The sequence below is a fragment of the Haliaeetus albicilla genome, chromosome 28 (genome assembly GCF_947461875.1).
Source record: "Haliaeetus albicilla chromosome 28, bHalAlb1.1, whole genome shotgun sequence".
Classification (NCBI taxonomy): Eukaryota; Metazoa; Chordata; class Aves; order Accipitriformes; family Accipitridae; genus Haliaeetus; species Haliaeetus albicilla.
In genome coordinates this window covers 14,406,648-14,428,463 of record NC_091510.1, presented here as the reverse complement: position 1 = coordinate 14,428,463, position 21,816 = coordinate 14,406,648, and the positions used below count along the sequence as shown (strand labels likewise).

Below are 21,816 nucleotides of genomic sequence, written 5' to 3'. Positions count from 1 at the left end.
TAGTTAGTTGGACATATTCTATAATCAAAGTGCTTTCAGAAGTCCTGCACCACTTTATGAATCCTGAAATTCATAAGTTTAAGAACAAGAGATAGGTCATGTGAAAATTTAATGCTGGAATGCATTTTTTGTTATTCAATATCCTTCTTGTTAAAGAAATTCCAAAATTCAGTCATGAAGCTGAAAAAATATTTAAGTAACTATCTCCACAAAACATCAAATAACTGTTCATAACTCATAAAACACTGGAGACAGTATTAAAAATTTAGATCCTCACAATCTGTTGACAAGGCAAAATTCATGGAATCATAGATTCATAGTATAGTTTGAGTCGGAAAGGACCTTTAAAGATCACCAAGTCCAACCCCCCTGCTGTAAGCAGGGACATCTTTCACAGGTCAGGTTGCTCCAAGTTCATGTCTTTAATTATTTTAAATCAAAAAAATCCTACTTTTTGATTTTTTTTTTTAGTGGGAAAAAGAAAAACATTTAGGAAACCCTCTGACTACAACTAGCTACAAATATTTCATAATCTGAAGGTGATACTTCCAGATGACTCAAGAGATACTTATACATACATATTTAAAAAAAAAAAAGGATATGCAAACATACTGGTTTATTAAACCAGGCAAAATTAGTAAGAAACATGATAGCAAATAATTTAACCCACTGTCAAATATTGTGTTATTTAGTAAATTTGGTGATGGCTCAGTCATTTCTCTATCTATGTAAAATAAAAAATAGAGACCTGTTTTACACAAAGGAGTGCTAAAAATATTTATTCTTACTTAGCACTTTGCTTGCCAAACTTGATAAATGATGTACAGTGTTCCCAGTGGAAGTGAGCCCATGGTCAGCCTGTGATGAGGATAGCAACGAGCTCTGTGTTGGCTTTGAATCGCTCCTGGGATGCAAGAGGTCCCCATACCACGACAACAAGGACTAGCTGAGTAAATACCTAACATGACCTCAGATGTACAATTTACAAGTCCGAATTTAGCGCCTGTGCTGCTGTCTTACACTGTTTAGCAATACTCTGCACTGTAGATTTTTATGTATAGAGGCCAGATATTCGTTAAATTCCAGGAAGCATGAAGAAGCCTAAAAGCTGTTAATGCACAGTGTGCTGTCAGCGCAGGGAAGCATCATGATTTGTAAAACCCAATTAAGAGACAAGGCTGCACGTTTTACAATTTCTGTTAGAAACTACACAGAACAAAGCAGTAACACTGACAGTTCAGCTGCCTTACACTGAGCACGGCTGATCATCATGACCATCACTTCAAGTACTTTCTGCTCCACACTTTAAAGGACACTTCCAAGTCATCTACAGATGAGGGCTAAGCTTTCTGCTTTTGGACCCTCTAAACCGCAAATAACTACCTATGGACAAACGGGTGCCTACCCTGGACCTTTAAAAAAGAGGCTGCCTTTTGGGGCTCTCATGGTTGCTACAGCCAAAGCTCCTTAGGACGAGCCCTAACGCCGAAGCTGAATGGTCTGAGAGGCTGCAATGGCTGAATCTGAAATACTGAATTCCTACTTCTCATAAATCTGCCGCTCTGACACACATAAAGTGGGATGAAAACCAGTGTGAGCCCTTTGTTAGCTTGATAGATTGCACATACTCCGTGTATGAGCCGGTCCTGGCAAAATCTGAGGCAGTGTCCGTTTACACAGCCTGCGCACGTAAAGCACAAGTAAAGGTACAGGATGGACCTGGGAGGGGACCAAAAGGGGAATGCCTGTAGAAAAGACCACCGCATAATAGTAAATCCATACGGAAGGGAGTTCGAGGACTCTACCAGTATTTACCTCTGCCCTAACTCCAGATCAGCTACACCCAAACTATTCCTGACAGATGTCTAGTCACCCATGCAATAACAAAGTTCTTTCTAATGAGTCAGCCAAATCACCCTTTCAAAAAATGCGTTTCTTGTCCTATCCCCAGTGGAGAAAGTGTTATCTTCTTCCTTACCACAGCCTTTGAAATATTTCCATGTTTGAGAACTATCATGTTTCTCCTTGCTCTCCTTTTCTCTGTCATAAATAAACCAAATTATTTCATGTCTTCTGTATCTCTGATCACTCTTGTATCTCCTCCCTACTATAATTGCCTGATATTTTTCACAAGTGTGGTACCCAAAAGAGACCACAGACAATGAGTAAGACATGATACCATAACCAAATTATTACCAGAGCCAAGCTGAATGCAGATCTTAGAGATCATATCCTCATTTTACATCCCAGGGCAAGTGTATTTTTTGGAACAACGCGATGTTACTCATTTAATTCAATATGTGCTCTGTGGTACTGCTGGAACCTTTCCTACAGAACTGTTGCTTTGCCACGTATTTCCTACATCTTATTGCTGCACAATTAGAGCTCCTGTCCCTGCAAAGCAGCATTGTTACTTCCCATTTTCTCTCCAGCATCTTAAGAATATTTTCAGTTCTGATACTGTCCTCCACAATGCCTACAATTCCCAATACCATCTACGCATTCCAAATAATTAATGAAAATATAGTGTAATACCAGGACAAGGACAGACAGCATTTTCTATACCCTTCCAGTTAAACAGTCAGCAGTGACCAAAATGTCTGCTTCTCTGAAGTAAAAAGTTTGAGTAAAAGTTAGTACTTCTAGAGTTACCCTCCTATTTTTGAGTGAGATGGCATGGAGAAATGGAGATGACTAGGAAGTAGAAATCATATAAAGCAACAATTTTTGTGAGAAAATTAAGTGCTTTTCAAATCTTAGGGAGACTTCAAAATCTTAAATAAGATTTTGTTATAAATATGATTGTTTATTAATATCTTCAGTTTAAACATTCTTTCCACCTTAAGGTTGTAAGTGGGAAATCCATCTCAGTTAAAGAAAATTCAATGTGTTTGAAAGCAAAATATCTCAAAAGACTCCAAGATACTTACGTGTTCATAAATGCTGAGAATTGTCATAGAATTCAGTAAACTGTTCTATTTATGCACCACAGAAAAAATATACAATTCAGAGAAGGAAAACATGTGAGATGCAACACTGGAAAAAATGCAAAAAATTACGCTATGGAAGTCAGTGGTGGTGCAGTGTTGTTCATCTTCTGTGTGACCCTGGTACATCTCATATTCAGCATATTATAAGTATGTCTAATGCCCTCCGAACTCTGTGGCCACCGAACTCATACTACATGAATGGCAAAGTTGTTAAAAAATGTGATTACTCCTTTATGTTCTTACTAGTTATTTCAGTTTAAAATTTGTATATTCGATACGTGAATACCAACACCCACTCTAACAACTGTGCATTGACAATATTGTATCGGCATGGTGTTGTTTTTACTATCCAATAAAACTGAAATACGGGCAGCTAACGTGACTTCAGGGATCTTGGGACCTTAGTAAGAAGGTCGAGAAGTCATCGCTCAAGTCACTATACAGTTACTCTGCAGATTTAAGAGCCCATTATTTATTTCTTCAGCTTCCTCCTGGTTACAGTCTTCAACTGGACTCAAAATATATCAAGAAATGTGGTTCTTCAAAGTTTGGCTTCACAGCATTATGAGAATGACCAACTCTTACCTTGTAGCTGAGTCTTTAATAGCTTTGAGAAAACACCTGTCATGTAAAGAATGTGTGACTATCCTTCAGACTGAGAAAAGCATGAAGTGAAGAACAGCAAAAACAGGTAAAAAGGAAACTTACCATTAAACAAGTTACTAGAATGACAAAGATGCTGAGAAATATGACAACCGCATAAAATCCTTCTTTGCTCCAGATTTTGTCAGCTTCATGCTGGCCTTGCAAAACATTTTTCTTTTTTAAGCAATAAAACAGAAAGAGGAAGAGAAAAAAAGTTACACAGTAGCGTGCGCAGACTAAATAGCTCTCATCAGGCATTAATCACCCTCCTCAGCTTTGTCACAACCCACATCCCACACTATATGGCGCTCGCTTCGAACGCTGCTGTTCGCTTACCCACCTCGGCCAGGCACCCCACCTGCACTCTGTTTGTCTGTGTGCGACCCAGGGGTCCTAACGCCACGCGAGATGATCCAAATCCTCCTCCGTGGCCGCTGAGATAATCCTCCAGCAGGACTCACGGGGCGGTTGAAGGTAAAGCAAACAAGACCCGCGCTCGTTCTTGGAAACTCCCCGGCTCGTCAGGTGAAAGGGCGGCAGCGCTCCAGCGTGGGCTGCGGGAACCCCTCGCCCTGCCTCTTTCTTCCCAGCGCTTATCGCCGTCCCCGGCACCCACGCACCAGCCTCGGGACTGTTTACACTTGACACAGGAGCAAAGAGCAGGTGACTTGCCGGTTTGCCTCTGTGAGCCGGGAAGCCCTGGCACCGTCACCTTTAGAGTACGCACACGCGCATACACGTGCATACGTGAAAAGTTCTGGTTATGCTGAAAGTAATCTCGTTACCCATCTATCTATAATTCTGATTATGCTTAAAGTAATCTCATTATCTTTGGGTTCCTGCTGATAGTACATTTCTAAAACAGCTGTGCACACTAAAATTTCCAGCACTGCTGGGGAACTCCTGGGGATTATGAAATAATAGTAATTGTAAAAGCATTTATTTTTGGCTTTATTGCAGCGTGGGGACTTGGTTGGGCTATTAAATTACCAGAATTTCACTATGTTTCCAAATAGAGATTTGGTAGTAGAAACAGGGTACATGTACCCTCAGTCTAACTGGAATATATTATTTAGAATAAAGTATGTCATCTTGTGTTTCCGCGACTGCAGGTCAGTAGACGTTGCTCTCCCAATTTTCAGCTACTTGCTTTTCTTTTCTCAATTGTGTATTTACCCAGACTGAGTAAAAATGACTTTCTTAAATTCTGGTTTCCACCATAAATGTTCAAGGTCTTGGTGTTTCCCTTCTGCTGAAATTCCCTAATGGCTTTAATTAAATCTCTCATTTAACTAGTGAGTTGTCTTCCCATCTCAAGGTGGCCTTTTTTCCTCTCTGGGGACGCTGTGTAAGAGGACTGGGAGTTTTCCACAGAGGAAAGTGTTCCTCCATTTAAAGATGAGTGGCTGCTCACCAGACCTGTGTAACTGCAGGGACCCTCTAGCACTTTACATGGGTACTTCATGCTCCAAAGTCTGCTTAGCCACCCATTAGCCCGCTCTTTCGAACAGTTAATACATCAAGCAAACTCCTTGTGTCCATCAGTCTCCCAAACGTAAAAAGTCCTGATGAGGTTGAATGCATGGGGAAAAGCTTGCTGAGGAGGAGGAGATCATGGCCTGGGGAAGAGAAGACAAGCTGCCAAAAACCTGCTCCATGCTGGATCCCAACATAGTTTTCATGGTCCTCCTTTCAGCACAGGTTTGTGCCCTGCTTGCTTTGAAAAGGGCCAGGAAAATGCAGATTCAAGTCACTGCAGATCCAAGACAATTCACACTGCCACAAAACGTGAACATTTAGAGAAAGATTTGGTAGTATGGTTAATTTACAGAGACTTGCTTGCTAAAAGAAATGCAAGTTATCTGCTTTAGAACTGAAAGCATAATAAAGAAGAGTTTTCTTTGGAAGTCATAGCTCTAGGGACCAGAATGGAAATCCTTTACCTCCTTCTTCTAAACTAAAGAAAGAGACCTTGTAAAATTAGTGTATTTGTATGTGTGTGTGTAATCACACAGCATTTCACGATCTGGGCTTAAAAGTATTGCAGGTATTGACAGTTTAACAAGGTTTATAAGTGTCAGTCTGGTGCTAAGTGAGCAACTTAAAAAACGGGGCTTTCAAAGATAAGCTGGAAATCCTGCCAGATATTTCTGCAAAAATTGTTCCTAGACGTATTCAAGCAGTGTTGCCACTCTAACGGGCTGCAGCTCTCCGTGCAATCTGCTACCTCAGCACAGCGAGGTTATTCTGCCGTGCTCACGGCGCAGGACTCAGGTCCCAGTACTGGCTCAGAGCCCGAATCTGCAGCTGCTCCGCGCTCAGGACCGCTCCTGTTGAGATCCATGGGAATCCCATGGCGACAGCAGCAGCTGCAGCTCTGGCCCATTAGCTATGAACTAAGTGTTTGACCCTGGGTGGGTTACCTGATGGTTTTCCAGTGTTTCAGATCTCTCAGGAGGAAATCTAGATAAAAAGCAGGAGCTGAAGGAGAATCGGCCGTGCTGACCTTTTGTGAGGAAATGGGGGGGTTTGTATCTCTTCGCTGAAAGGACAAATACGCTAAAAAGTAAATGAAGATCTAAGAGGAATTTTTGACTCAGTGGGTGCGAGTCTTAAGTTAAGTGTAATTCATTAGTGTCACAAAACTTTTAAAATATTTTATAATAGACATTGTATACATAACTGAGTCTAAGAGAATTAATCTCCATGATGTCTGTCTAATGGTACATGTGTTCAGGATGCGTCTTTCCCTGATTTGACTTTCTAAAAATGAAGTTCAAAGAATATCAACAAATGCTGTAAAAAGGGGAAAAAAATTGTATGCCACAATTTAAACATATCTGACACCCCATTTTGAAACACTTTAGTAGTACCTTCACCTAACCAAGGAAATCTCTCCCTCGGATCTAACTGCAGGACAGGAGAATCATTGCTTAAGCTGCTCCCTAATGACAGAAGAGGCTGTGACCCACAGTAACTGAGTCATCCCACGCCCACGATAAGGAATTGCTTTCTGAAACGTCAGTGCTGCTCATTCAGAACTTTGTTCCTTGGTCTGGGAGAACTGATAAGAGGGATGGCAACTGCCACGCTCACTACAAATTGTTGACGCCCAGGAAACAAGCTCACAGGATGGCCGAATGCTAGGGAAAAAGCAAAAAAGAGAGGACTTCTGTCCACGACCATGGGCAATGAGTGTCCTGCACAGAGATGTGCTGCATCTTAATTGACTGATGTTCCTCCGCATTTCTCTCACTCAGTTGGGAACCTTCTCCTGCCTGAGAATCCACTAAAACTTTTGGATAGTTTCTGAGGAGTGGGAATGTAGCACTGCCACCAGAGGGAAGGAAGATAAACTCAAACTAAGGTGCAAAAAGCCACAGCTGATAAAGGCAGGGGAATACCAGAGCAGGTGGGACGGCACGGGAGTTCTAGTAGCTCAGGTACTTTCAGGTCCCAGAGCAAACCTGGCTACAGGGAGAAAGGCTCATCATCATCATGGACATCACCAAGAGCATCATCCCCCAGTGTTTGACTCCATTCCCTAAGGAGTCTCCACAGTCAGGTACGTCATTCAGGCAGAATTAGGCAGGTTAATTGAAACAGTTTAAGTTCAGCATAATTCAAGGTGGGGAAGAATCGATGTATTCTTAACAATCCCGTGATATTGCTAACCTTACCAAAGAGTGTTGGCACAGGTATCTGCTTTGCTCTGAACCGGAACAAATGTGTTTAGAAAAATGATTTTTTATAAACTTTCTTTTAAAAAAAAAGACATTAAAAATCCTCTCTGGCCTTTCTGGTCTTATTATGGAAAACTAGTGGATTATTTCTACAAACAAGTAAAATAAGCAGCCAGCTTTCAATAATACCAAGAGAGACATTGACCTGAAGAAGTCACTGTAAAATCTGTGACTGAAAGATCCTGCCAAGGTATCGGGAGCTGCCAGGAAAGGTTAGTCTTCACTGGAAAATAGGTGGATTTGCAAGTTGGGTCAGTTAACCCCAATTAGTTCCTTGGGCTGAAACACTAATGAAAGCACAGCAAGCTGTAGTTCTGAGTGCAGAGGAAAGCTTACACAGCGCTGGGGATTGAACTCGAGATGAAAAAGGGTTCATCGAAGTTCATGCTGAGTTGCTTTGTTTTTTTTCTGCTATTTTAACTATGTTAGCTAAGCCAGGTTAGGAAAGTCTGCCAAGAAATCACTTCCACCCCCAGTGAAAACATGCAGGAACGTGGGTGACCTCTCAGACTCCCAGGACACTGGATAATAGCCACTTAGCATCTCCCAGGACCAAGCCTCCCCAAAGACTCTACCTTACACGCAGGTGCGATAAAGTGGTGTGATTTCATGTCAAAGCTGGCCGCCCTGCAGGGCTCTGGTCCCTGCTGGGGTGCTCGGGGTGCAACTGTGCAGGTGTAACGCTACATCTGCCTTGCCTGATCACAGGAGCACGTCCTTGGGCTCTGCTTTGTTCCCAGTTTCTAAGCTAATGGTTTTGATCACTTGTCCCTACAATGACTTACGGTTTCTTTATGCTTTAAGTGCATGATTGCTTCCTTTGATTTCTTCTCTAAGAAGTTAATATCACACACTTCAAAGGCAACCAAGAGAAGCCTTGTGCAAGGAGGCTGTAATGGTACATTTTGGGATGGCGTAATTTTGGCATGAACTCTGGAAATTTCTCCTTTAGTGCCACGTTTCCCAGCTGGCAGTTAGCTTATCTCTCAAAAGACAGTAACCTTTAATTTACTTAGAGTAACTTCAGTTATTTTTGTCATTCAAAACCACCTCATGTTCTCTTCTACTCTCCTAAGCTCTGAAATCCAGCAGTATTTTCTTTTTTTCTCTGAGCACAATTTAAAGACATTAGGAAGTCAGGATTCCCCCACCATAATAAATGGACTGCCTGAGTCATTGAATTTAGTCCCACCACCAATTTGGTAGTTTGTTCTGGGGAAGGCTGCTCCTGGCCCTGATACACACCATGGAGCAGAACACAATCCTCAGTCCCACTTCAGACACAAACTTTAGACCATAATAAATGCTGCAACTGCAATAGGCCACTGGAAGAGAAAGGACATGTGGTAGGTATTGCCATTGCCCTGGATGCCTGAAAAGGCACTGACTCCATTAAATTAAATCTTCACATTCCCAGAGGTACATATCCCGTTCTACACCAGGAAGCAAAGGACTTTAGTGGTTCCTACAGCAAAGGCATACAGGGAACCTGTTTTTTCAGCTAGTGCAGAATAAGAAACTAGGATATGAATTTTGAGATAGGCAATTGAACTGAAAATAGATCAATCCGTGATTAATGCATCAGCAGATGTGAACTGGCAAATTATTACTGGAATGAATGGAAATGTAGTTCCAGTCACCGACACCCACTAAGACTTTCGCTGTCTGTAGTACCCCATGGGCCGAGATGGTAAGCAGAAAGCTTCAGTTTTCCACTTGGGTTTTCCTACATAATCTTGGTAAAGTTTCTCAGGACAGAGTAATCTGCCCCACCATTAACCCTCTACAGCTAGGGGTCTAGTTTAAGCTAAGCCTTGTTAGAAAGAGGCAACCAAGCAGTCTCAGGAGAGGTATCTCAGAGATGGGATGAACTGCCTGCTGAACGTATCTCTTTCTCCCTGTTTACTGTAGAGAGAGCCAGTAGACTTTCAAGCCTTTGGCAACTCATACTGAAATAGGCAGCTAAAAAAGGAGAAAAATTCCAGCCCTAACACCTCTGTGTCAGCCACCCACCTAGAAAGATGCAGATAGTGCTTCCTCTCTGTGCAGATACACTGATAGTGCACACACAATACTGGTTGTGAAACATTCAGACTTTTTGGTGGAAGAGTGTACAATTTATTAGCTCATGATTTAATTAGGATTGATAGCTCAGGAATACACACACGCAATAGGTAAAATAATGTGTCAAAGCTATGTAAAGCTTTGTATAACTATATCTTCCTTCAAAGGTTTGCCTGTTTTGATTTTCTTTGCTGTTACTTTGTTTGGCACGATTTGTTCTTAAAGCAAGTTGAGAAAGGATTAAATAACTGGTTAGTAGCTGAGAGTAAGCTGAAAGTAAAGATTATATGACGTTGTCTTTTAGCTGCTGTTTTCTGTGAAGTCTTAAACATGTAAACAATTTACTGAGATCCAGAAGGAATACCTATTAGTGTAAAGCTACATGGTTTTTTTCAGGATCAGGGCCTTAGCTTTTATAATATTAATACAATCTCTTGTTTCTCCAACAGTATTAGGAGGAGTTAGAGTCTGCACAACTTTCATTCTAATAGTCCTTTTCTAAATGATTCCATCTGCTTGTCTACATTTTTTTTCCAGAGAGAAAATTCAAATATCTGAGCACTCCAGATTATTGAAATGTATCTAACTTAAGATGAGATCTTGAGTTCAGTGCTGTGGTTTTTTCCAGCATCTCTTCCTAGCTTGATGACATTTCTCCATTCATCTATTATTCATATATGTTCTTGTCCCATGTCTACCTGAAGTATTATCTGCAACTGAAGTACTTGGAACAGATAATTGCATCTATCACAACCGTCAGGCGCATATGCTTCAGTAACAAAGGAAATTCTGACCTAAAGGAAGCTTAGCTCAGGTCACTGATGGGTGATATAAAGACCTGATTTCATGTTTGGACAGCACTGCTTGGCTTTGTTTCATATTAGAAAAGCTAAAACCTGAAAATCCACTCATTTTCATAGTGGCAGGCTGCTGTAGTATAGCATGTAAAATTGCATTAAACTGGCCTTGTTTTTATATTTCATTTTTTGTACCAAAGACATCTTCCAGATTCTTAAACAGAGTTAGAATACTTAAAATGAGCAAAAGCATTTCTAATCGGTAGAAATACAGGTGACCATAACAGCCAGTACTAACTCAGCAATGGCTCAAACATAGGTTTGGATGTTAAAAAAAGAAGGAAGCCTTTACCCATAGGGGGAAACACAGCTCATCAGAACCTCTCCTTTTTTTCCACTTTTTTGGACATAGACATCTCCTCTGTCAAAATGTGAGCTTCCATGGAAAATGCTAATTCTTGATAACATGTTTGAAGTTATTTGGACCTCACACTGAATTCTGAGGGTCTTTATATGTAGGTAAGGGCTTCTAAGACACTAAATAAAATGCAATGTTATGTGACCATGTCTATGAGCTCAATGATTTCCTTTCCAAAAGGCCTTCGCTTTTTTTCATTAGCTGTGCATAGTTCAAGCAGTCAGCCCAGAATTAGATTTCCATCTCACTGGTCATGTGTGGGACACTGTGGAGATGGCAGTGTGGTCTCTGCTTTGAAATAGATTCCCCCCACCCCAAAATGGATGTAGTCATACAAATAATAGCTACAAGTTTTATTTTTGCCCTCTTTTTGGAGCAGGTTAAACAAATTAAATCTCTCACTTCTCCTGAGAATAAAGAGAAGCATGAGTACAACGTACAAATTCAGTTTTTCAAAATCATGTCCGACAGAAGTTACACGGGTAGTAATGCTCACACCTGACATCTGCATTTCATTTATCTCTCTACTGAAATTGTTATACCTGCTGACCCGCACTAACAGACCAAAAGTTCTTGGGCCCACTTTCTTTAAGTGGCGACTGATGCATGCTTAGGATCTAAACTCTGATTTCCATGGTAGCCCACCTGGGTGATGAGAACCTGGATATTAATGTTTAAATAGCCTAATGAAGCACTATTAAAGCAATTTAACAGGGCTAGCTGTATAATTGCCTTATAGCAGTAATACCATCTTAGCTTATACATTTCCTGCCTCATGCTTGGGAACCTCAGCCTCAAAACTACCAGGGATGTAATAACTGCCTAATCTGTAACAAACTACAGGTTAGAAAATTGATAACCAACCTCAGGGGAGACCTCCGTTATTCCAAACTGGGATAAACTCTGATGCAAGATGTTGATATTAAGGGAACGCAGCACTTCTTCAGATGGGAGCGCCTCAGAAATTCCTGGCTTTCTGTTCAGTGGGGACACAAACAGTTCCACACAGTTCTTCTTCCCCTAGGAAAATAAAAAAATGCAGAATCATAGGAAGGGTCTGAGACTAGATAATCTCTGCTGTCTATAGACTGTAAGTATAATTCCAAAACCAAAAGCATGGAATATAAAGGCTGCAACCTGCTCTGTGAGGAGAGTATATCTATTCCCCGACTCCTTAAATCCCAGCTGACTGTGCAAGAAAATGCAAATACCCTACGTGGGCATGTGTGCTTTGTCTCATTCACTATTGGCAAGGTACCCTCTTCCTGAGTCTAGTACCATCAAACGAGACAGGTCAATGTACATGGTGAGGAGAGGAGCCGTGGGATGGGGACAAGGGCAAGTGCCAGCAAGGATTTTAGTAGACAGTTCACCTGATCTGAGCTGAAATGCAGCCCTGCTTTAGAAAGCGGTCCTTAAACAGGAATGCTTAGCATAATGCGGTGGTATTTTGGCACTGCTTTCTAATCCCGTGTCAACATATTGCAGACACACCACAACGAAGTATAAAGTCCTTTTAGCCAACTGCAGTGCAACTCCTTAAAATGGCACAACAAAATGAAAGGACCAGAAAAGTTTTGTTTACATTTAATGGGTAAGCTGAGAATGCCTACTCTCCCCTATATTAGTTCCTGCCTTGGTGTCTTTGATGCACTCCTGGTAGCCCAAAGGGTGCTGTATTAGAAATGTCAGTGATGCTCAATCTGTCGCAAGGCAGGAAAAGGACAGACTGCCAGAGGGTTCCTCTGGTTGTGATAGACTAGACCAGCACCTGAGACCAGTGCTCCAGACAGTGCTGGTGTCCACACAGGGTGTGGGAACCCGGGTTCCCCAGGGCTACGGCCACCTTAGCTGAGGCTGTGGTGTCGAGTCCAGACCTGGGGGGTTCCACACGTGCAAGGTACGCGTGGAGCTACTACCTGCATTGCTGCCTGAGCAGGCAAGAACCTCACCGGTCTCGTTATTTGCTATTCATCGTTACAGGATGGGAGAGATCAGTTCAAGCTGGGATAATCCTGATTTCCCCCACCTCCTGCCCCTCACCTTGAATGTGCATCATTATCTTTACTGAAGTGAAGAAAACGACATCTTTTGCTATTCTTAATCGATGCAGTTTCACATTCAGAAGTAAAGCTGCACAGAAAGGGGCACTTTCAAACGTGTTTACCTTAAATCTGCCCTCTGTGCTCTCACGTGTGCCGCTGGTCCATCTGCTCAATAAGATTGGTAAGGACATTGGTGGGACTGGGCATTTTTCAGTGGGACTGTAAGCAGTGAACACAGACCTACAGGTCTGGAGCATCAATTCAAGGTGAAGACTTTTGTCAAGCTGAAGAAGCTGATTTGAGGCTGCTCTCCTACGTGGTCTCCGGCGTGGGTAGGTGGCTGGTTCTGGGTGTAGGTGGCAGGCACAAGGCAAGGCTTGGTGGGGACGCAGCATTCCCAGCGTTTCGTGCCTCCTCTGTTTAGAAGTTCCTCTGCCCCTTAAAAGGCCTTTATGGGAGGAGGATTTACCAGAAAGGTTAAGGAGACACTGGAAATGCCCAGTTAGTATTTCCTGGCACACTACGTGTTGTTATATGTGAGGGGCTCGCTGGTCCTCTGCTCTCCCTCTGCCCAACCACATCCTGGCTGCTGGGCTCCTGATCATTTCTACGAGCGGCTCAGGTGGGAGGGAGTCAGCTTACCTCACTTCAGTCATCTTAAACCACCTCCAAAGTCAGCGGAGAGAGACTGGCATCTCTAGAGAATGATTTAATCCATCCTAAAATAATTGGGATCTCAATGCCTCTCCTCCTCCAGTTACCCTTCTCTCTATTGCTTTTACAGGAGCCTAGAGGAGTAGCTTAGGCTAGGCTGAAATGAGGCGAGATGAATTTTGATGTGCCCTGCCTGCTTGCCAGCACTCTGCATGGGAGGAACGGTCTCATGTTAGAAGGATGCAAACTGGGAACGAAGTCTCCTAAGATATATTTTTCCTCCTTGTGAATTTTGACTGTGTGTGATTTCTAGAGCAAACAGGGCAAACGTTTCCTTTCTTTCTTAAGTCACTAGAATATTAACTCATAGCAGACTTTTACAGATGTTGAGAAGACTAATTAATTAGTAGTACTTACTGCATTCTGACCTATATGCAGCTGCAGAATGACGTTACCTCTTCCCTTAGATCACAAATGAGAGGAGAAAGGGAAAAGCTATGGAGCGAGGAGGAAAATAAACAGCATATTTCTTCTGCTAAGTTACATAATTTCCACAGAACATAGTAAGAAAGCTCCTGAGTGACTTAGTATGTTGAAATACACATCCCAAACTCTGGAACATTTCTCATTTAATTGTGCTTTTCTCTGACTATGTCTTTCAACCTTTCATTCTGGTTAATGCAGGGGACAAAGGAGATTTAGCATCACTTGTCACAAATGAGTGACATCCCTGGAGAACATGAAAAGGGCTGCATTGCATTCCTATTGATCTTTTCTGCTGTACTTCTTGTGTGATCCTTTCTCACAGAGACATTATTTGAAGGAGTTTTATAATCCTTTTTGATGTATACAATCTTATCAAGCTATCAAGGCAGGAAATACTTTTATGCTGAACCTGTCAATTTTCTTCCCTAATATTCAACCTGCATGTAGAATAAAATAAAATAACTCTTCTTCCCTCGGCAGTGTGAATTGAATGCACACATAATGTTGGGGTTTTTTGCTTCATGGCAAAACTGTCATAAAAAGACAACAGTGTTAAGAATGTATGCTCTTAACCATACACAGAAAACCATACAATGACAATTGCTTTTAAAAAGTCTTTGTTGTTAGAAGCAAATTTGTCGTTGTCTTTTGCAAATATGGTAGCATAGTCTACAAGATCATTTCTGAGCATAGGTTGTTATAGCTGAATAGCAAAACATGAATATTAACATTGTGAGAAGACATTTAATTTACTAATGTGAAGTCTGAGTATAAATTGTGAGGATACCTTTGAAAGGCAGAATCATAGGTATTTTTTGAGCCATATTCAACCTTTGAGAAACAAAACATGAATAAGTGTTTCTTAATGAATGGGATGTAGAACTGCATTGGAATGAAAACTAAGGGATAAGCAATCTGCTTATGAATAGGACACAAAAGAGATTTATCTGACTTAATTTTTCTCTAGACTGTAACTGAGAATGGTTTCCTTTCAAAAGAAAATTTAAATCATTTTGTAATGGAGATCTATTTTTCTGTCATGCAATTAAAAAAAATTGGAAAAAAGTATTTTTCTGTTCTATTTTATTGCACTTTTCCATAGTGACAGGAAAATAAATTTACAAGAATTCAGAATAACCAGGTACATTTTATTACACACAGCCCCTTGGTACTTACAATGAGTCTGTTGATATGAATTTGCTGAGGTAACAGTCCCAGTGCTGCTGCCACTCCTTGGCGAAATATCCGAAGCAATGTGATATTCAGCTTGTTTACATCCATTTGCAGTGTCTGAAAAACAAAACCAGTTCACACGAACTCCTTGCTTAACACGTTCAGTTCTCAAGATGACTGATCTCTGGGACTCTTCGCTAATTGTTTTTTTCCCAGAACGATAATCTCTGCAATCTACTTGCATCACAATAAAGAATAAATCCAAAGGAAAATTTAAGCATCTTAAATGCTGCTCGTTAGCAAAGTACCACCTTTCCTCAACTACGTTCAAAATATGTTCCAGAGGTTTTTGGCTAAATTCCTTGGATAAGTCACAGTGTTCAAGATAACACAATTATTACATTAAAAATGAAAGCCAAGCATTAAACATCAATTCACCTTTAAAGAATGAGATGTTGGATTTACACAATGAAGATTTGCTTTGAATATTATCTTAGCATTTCTCCCTGCAGGTGAAGAATGAGTCAGACATAGTGAAATTATACAATTTTAATTTTGATTAGCGGTTTCTGAGATCAAAAAAGAAACATTCTGGATACATTCGACATGCTTGAATTTCCTAAAACTTCTTCATGTGAGTCAGAGAACACTACAATTCTCAGCAGAGACCAACTACATCACTGAAGCATTTTCTTTCTCTGTATTAGAATCATAGTGAAATCTAAATGTGTCCTGAAGTTCAAATCCTTCCTGTGAAGTCAGTGGAATTTTACCCAGGAAATAATTTAGGTTCAAATCTTCTGTTTCCAAGAAGACCCAGATATGGGGTCTTCACGTGATGCCTGGTGACCAATACTTCCATGTGGGACTTTGGGGTCCGTTTCTTCGCTTCCATATCCCCTTTGCAGACAGTATGTAGTGGAGAAGAGAGGGAAGAGGAGTGTGTTAGATGGTCCCAGAAGGCTTCCAACGTTTCTGACAACTTCTGACTTAGGAAGTCAGTAAGTTCTGACTGAGCCAGTCGACCTAGGCTGAAAAAGACTTTTTATTTTAAACTTCCTATTTAAAGCCATAGGCCAGCTTGCTGCTCTGAGGATCCAAGTAAGTATTCTTCCTTCCTAACCAAAGCTGCATAAAGAGAACTAAATATCCATGGGTCAGATATCACACTGGGAATATGGTTATGGTCTAGAAAGAAAGGCAACTTTTTTCTCAAAGAAAAAACAGCATCACACAATTTGACTGTTGTTCTTTATTTATCAGTAAGTATTTATAAGTTATGATGTAAAACCACAAAATAATTGCTTTCCTTTTCCACTATCAATTTGATCTTTGCATCAGCTGTGAGTGTTTTTAATTTTTTTCCCCTTTTTCTCGTTTTTTTTACACTAATAGGATTGTCAGGTCTTGATGCATCAACTGAGATCTGCTCTTACCACACAGCTGAGCTTTAATTCAGCTGGAAGTATTATAGGATTCTTCAATTTAAATTACCCTTTCTATCCTGGCATTTTCAATATGCAAAATCTTCTTCTCTTTGCTTCTTCTTGAATTAGACAGGCATCCTGAGTGGTTACAAAACTCTTCCGGCTTTGACATTGAAACAGAGAAATGTCTTGAGAGGGGACATACGGAGATCTAACAGATCTGAGCACCATTTCTTCTGTTCCCCAGACTGGCTCACTCCGGCCATGGTGGAGGAGACTTGGTTAGGAGCTGCGAAGCCGTCACTACACTGCAAGTCAACACCCTGTCTGAGGATCCTGGGTAAATGAGAAAGGGAGTTGTTGCTGAAATAGGAAGGCTGTCATGAGGGTCCCTAGAGATCCATAAGGATGGTGTAAAGAGTGCGAAACCACTTGTCTAAGTCAGTGACCCTGAGTTATGGGGATAATGCTAACTGTTGTTACTGAGCAAAATTAGTAGGCATAAAATCAAAATACATCCACTTAAATGTATTTGAGACAGGGATCAGATCACATTAATAGAGATGTTGTTAAATAGTGTGTTAAGAGCTCACTGATAAAGACACAGAGATGAAACAGCCAGAAAAATATCTAGCTTCAGATGAAACAGAAGATCTTAAAAAGCCTATGAGGAGGTAGTAAATTCTTATAGATTTAGTATATTGGGATTGTGGTTCATCATATCCAGGGACAATAAAACATGGTGAAACTCCGTTATCTTCAGGAAAGTCACATTTCCTTCTACCAGGTCTGAATTTGGTCCACTGTGTCCTATAACAAATAATCATAAAAGGCTGCACAGTGTGTGTGTGTCTCTGTAACAGCTATATTGTCCTTGGTGGTTCTGGGGAAAGCCTGGTGACCACAGCACTCGCTCTGTCAGTCTGGCGTCAGCCTGCTTAGAAAGCTTACCTGGCTTTGCAGCTGGAGATTTCAGGACCCTTTTAGGAAACCTCCTAAGTGGGTGGGAAGAAATTTGTCCCTAAGCTTCACCTCAGGGTGCTTCTTGTCCAGCAATAAAGGGGGTTTTGTGACTATTCATCCAAAAGACCCCAAGAAATATCAGAGGAAGAAAAAGCTCACATTTTTTATAAGAACTTTGCCTTGCTGTCCATTCAAGGGATATGCTGCTCAAGTGCTGGTGTTAGTGTGAAGCTTAGTTCATCGGCAATTATAGTAAAAATTAAGCGTCACATAGGCCACCACTTTGCTACATCAGGCAGCACAAGAGAGTGCATTTGCCTCTTCCTATCAAGAGCAAAGTTAGCGACACAGAATCTGCCACTTCAGGAACAGGATTTCTAACTCGATCAGTGAAAGACAATGTATAGAAATGCTCGATGGGACCCCGAGAGCACCTGCTTTGGACTGAGCAGAACATAACAAACGTGCTCTGTGCTCTCTATTACCCCCTTGTTTGTACTGGATTCGTAAAGGCATAAAGCAGGAGTGGACCAGACTGGAGACACATCAAGGTCAGTATCCTGTGGCCAACTCCGGATGCTTATGGAAAATGATAGGAACAGGGCAAGATTATACTCTTTTCCCAAGTTCCTTCTGACAAGATCCAGGCTAATTTATGCCTCCTCAGCACTAAAAGGCAATGGGTCTCCTCAATTACATGAATATTATCATACGATAACCCATACTGACACTATCAAGGTCTGTGATGAAGGCAACACTTGGGGGCATTATATTCTCAACTCTGGCATGTGCCCTCCCGAAGGTGACTGAAATTTAAGTCTGACCTGAGGGTCTGGTACAAAATTGCCTTTCTGCAAATTCTTAACTATGACATTTTTTGTTGGGAAAAGTTAGTCAGAGAAAGAAAAAACAAAAGAAAAAGAGAGAAGGAAGATAGAGAAGAGAAAGAAAAAATAAAGTCCTAACTATTCCTAACAGTCAAAAATTTCTAAAACATTATTAAAATTTTAATATTTTAATATTATTATGCCATCCTGATGGCATGCCTAGATACTGTGTTGACTCTAGTCCATAAAGGCAAGAGATTAGGACAGAAAACTGATAATGGATGAACTACAAATGCAACAATATCTGTACATTAGACAAACAATATAAAGTGTCAGTAAAAGAATCACTCCTAGAATGGAAACCTGTCCAGCCATTTAGAGGTTACAATTACACAGATGAAATCATCAGGTATTCTAACACCACCTGCAATAAAATGTGAAATTAACTCCTGTAAAGTAAATCCGTAGAAATAAATAAAACAAAGCGTTAGCATAGATACACAAGTTATGTCTTACTGTGTTCCTCTAGCTGCTCCTTTTGCTTTGGAAAAGAAAGGGCTGAAGCGTCCCAGTTAGACAGCACTAATCATTTACCCTTTTCTCATCGGCAGTGTTTATCATGGATTGCAACCTACTCCCCAAGGAGTTTACAATTTTGAATCTGCTACCGCTGTTGGCAATAGCGACTTGTTGAGCCTAGAGGCGAGCACCCTGGAGGACTCATTTTCCTGAACAATTACCGACCTGGCTATTGCAACTGTAGCGACAGTTTCTAGGTTTATCTGATCCAAGCAAAACAGGTAGTTTGAAGGGAAGGAGTTTTCTGCTTGTAGTGGAAAACTTGGGAAGACAGAGTTCCCGAAAAGGAAACTTGGCACAGAAAAACACCAAAGACCATTGACAACTGAGATGCTATAGGGGCTTTTTGATAAAGATTTTCATGTTAAAGAAAAAAACCCACAAAACAACATGGAAGGGATGAATGTATAACACAGTCTCTGAAATAATATTTTTAGGATATTACAATAAAATATCATTTGCCAAGTCAAGTTCTGCTTCTCAAGAAAAATTCAGAGATGCCTCCCTTTCTTATCTTTTCCTTATTATCAGTGATATCCTTTCTGCAATGAGCCTCAAATATACCATTCCTTTTCTACACATTCATTACTCCCCTCTAAACTCCTCCTGATCCTACCACCACAGGTGGTGTTTTCTCCAGCTAACCTGAATATACAGGAAGAAAAATAATCAAGGATGAAGAAGGTTAAAGGTTAAAGTATAATTTTTTACAATACCATTATGAACAAATATTAAAAGTAAATGAGCAAATTATACATACTAGAAATTTTACATACTTAAGGGCCATTGGGTAGTAAGTTCTATTTTGTGCTAAAACCAAAGAAACTCAACTCTAAAAATGAAAATAAAAATAATCACCCCTCTTTACTTAGGCCAAACAAAAGAGAAAGCTCAGAAAAGAGTTGTCTTACCTGCCTGTGCTCCACTTATTCATTCAGGTTTTAAGAAAGTCACCAAAAATGCTATAAAATGTTTTTTGTGCTAAAGCAAATACTGGACTGTGGCCCGGCTGAGGGTGGGTCCCTCCATCTGAGCACCCTGCTCTGCTGCCTGCACACTGACAGTGTCTACACTTAATTAGTGCCACCGTGTTTCATCTTGTCACCCTCATCAGCCAGCCTCAGCTGTACAACCAAAAAAGGATGTATTTGTCAGGAGTGAAGGTGATAGTTGCAGCTGTATTTGTACAGTTTGGGTAAAGGGCTTCAAAAAATCTGGCAACAAATTGTGAAAATACCTGCATTTTCTCTTTTCTTCTCCTACACGCGTCTGATTTGCTTTCCTGTTGCCGTTCAATGATTTGAGATCGCAGCTGCACTGGGCATCAGGTTAACGCCTTTGGCTGGCTCAGGCGCCTAACACACATCCCCAGAAGATTTTGGCTTTTATAACATTATGTGTGTCATGTGTCGCAGCAAGTTTAGTGTCTCATGTAGTCCCTGAATCGCACGGGAGCCAGCATGTCCTCAGCCAGCATTATGCAACTAGAACAAAGCATTTTGCCAAGTGCCACTCTGAAGGCACTTTGCCCTACACAAAACTGGTGCCCAAGGTGGCATTCCCTCCTCTCCCGTTTGCCTCTCCCTCTACAATGTTATTTTCTCCAGCAGGAGAAACCTGCCCTTTTGTGAAGTCCACATTAAACTTTGAATTACGTCTGTAAACTAAGATAAAATTCTCCTGAGTATAAAATCAATTATTCTTGGTGATTAATTAAAGAAGCGTCATGTTTCTACGTATCAGCAGTTGCCTGCCGTGACCTACTCAAACTTTCATACATAATATATTTCTGCTAAAACATGATGTGACTAGAAATATAAATCTTGGGACATTTAAATATTCTAAGGTCAGGGACCAATTACTGAAAAATTGTAAGGGGGAGTCTTGGCTATTCTACAAAAGTGTAGTGAAAGTCACCTGCAATAGTAGAAAAATTACAGGTGTGTGTCTGAGTTTACAAGAAGCAGTGCAAAGCACTGAGAAATGCTCTGGACCTGGAACATGCTTCTAAGTCACCCATTTTCCAATTAGGAGCCACCAAAGCTGCAGAAAACCCAAATCTGCCAAACAGTTCCAAATTTCACATGTAGCCTTAAAAATTTAAGTGTGCTTGTCCAAAGAGTGTTTAGGTGATGAGAAAAAAACCTCTAAACTGGTTCTGTATTAACATTAAGAGAAAGTGATAGGAATGGGATACTCTGATTGCTTCAGTCCTGATTAGTCTGTGGAAGTTTTGTATATTTGGATGCTGCTTTTCAAGATGTTACATTGTACAACTTCACTCACATTTTTGCAAGAGAAAAAACCCCCACATCTTTTATGGAAAATCTTTGTTTAAAGTAAGTATAATATTTCCTGGATTTATGCATTTCTCATATAGCATTAAAGAACAATTTTGGCTCTTGATCAATTTTTCATGAAGGCGTATACATTTAAATATTTATGCATGTTATAAGCTCTCTGAAAGAAATCAAAGACAGAAGTAACACTAATGGGATATCTAGGGTTAATCTAATTAGTTAAAACAGCCGTATCGTCTTCCCCCATACTGATTTTCAAGTGAATGTTCATTAAAATATGAGAAAATCAAAATTTATAAAAGGAAGCAGCCTTTCACACACTGCAATTAATCCACAGACCTTTTTGCCACAGGATGCTGCTGAGGCCAAAAACCGAACAAGAGGCAGAAAAAGGGCTGGATGCTTAGATGGATGTTGAAAGTCACTAATGTCCCTGAAAACCGCACAGAAGAGATACTATAAACCTTGTCATACAGTCGAAGCCAAACCCCTAGCCGTCAGAAACCAAGAGGAACCCTAGTGCGATAAAAGGAAATGTTTCTCAGTCAGAAGGTTTGAGCGCTGGCCATCATCCTGGACCAGATACTGGGTTTCGTACGAGTCCTGTTCGCATGTGTAGGGACCCGCTGAGGACGATCCCGGGGACTGGGATCATCGCGGAGGATGAAGATGCTGAACCAGGGGTGGGGGTGAGGCCGGGGCACT

The 21,816-nt window shown here is 40.9% G+C and overlaps 1 protein-coding gene across 4 annotated transcripts in view; it reads right to left on the bottom strand.

The window, feature by feature from the left end:
* Positions 1-21,816, bottom strand: part of PTPRR (protein tyrosine phosphatase receptor type R) — a 154,497-nt gene that overhangs the window by 64,045 nt on the left and 68,636 nt on the right. For 3 of the 4 annotated variants that reach the window (XM_069773772.1, XM_069773774.1, XM_069773776.1), the window contains 3 exons: positions 15,019-15,132; positions 11,522-11,677; positions 3,699-3,809 (listed from right to left, as the gene is read on the bottom strand). In XM_069773772.1, coding sequence (XP_069629873.1) covers positions 3,699-3,809; positions 11,522-11,677; positions 15,019-15,132 — 381 coding nt within the window. The remainder of the gene's footprint in view (positions 1-3,698; positions 3,810-11,521; positions 11,678-15,018; positions 15,133-21,816) is intronic. The other variant, XM_069773773.1, reaches the window with a different exon arrangement.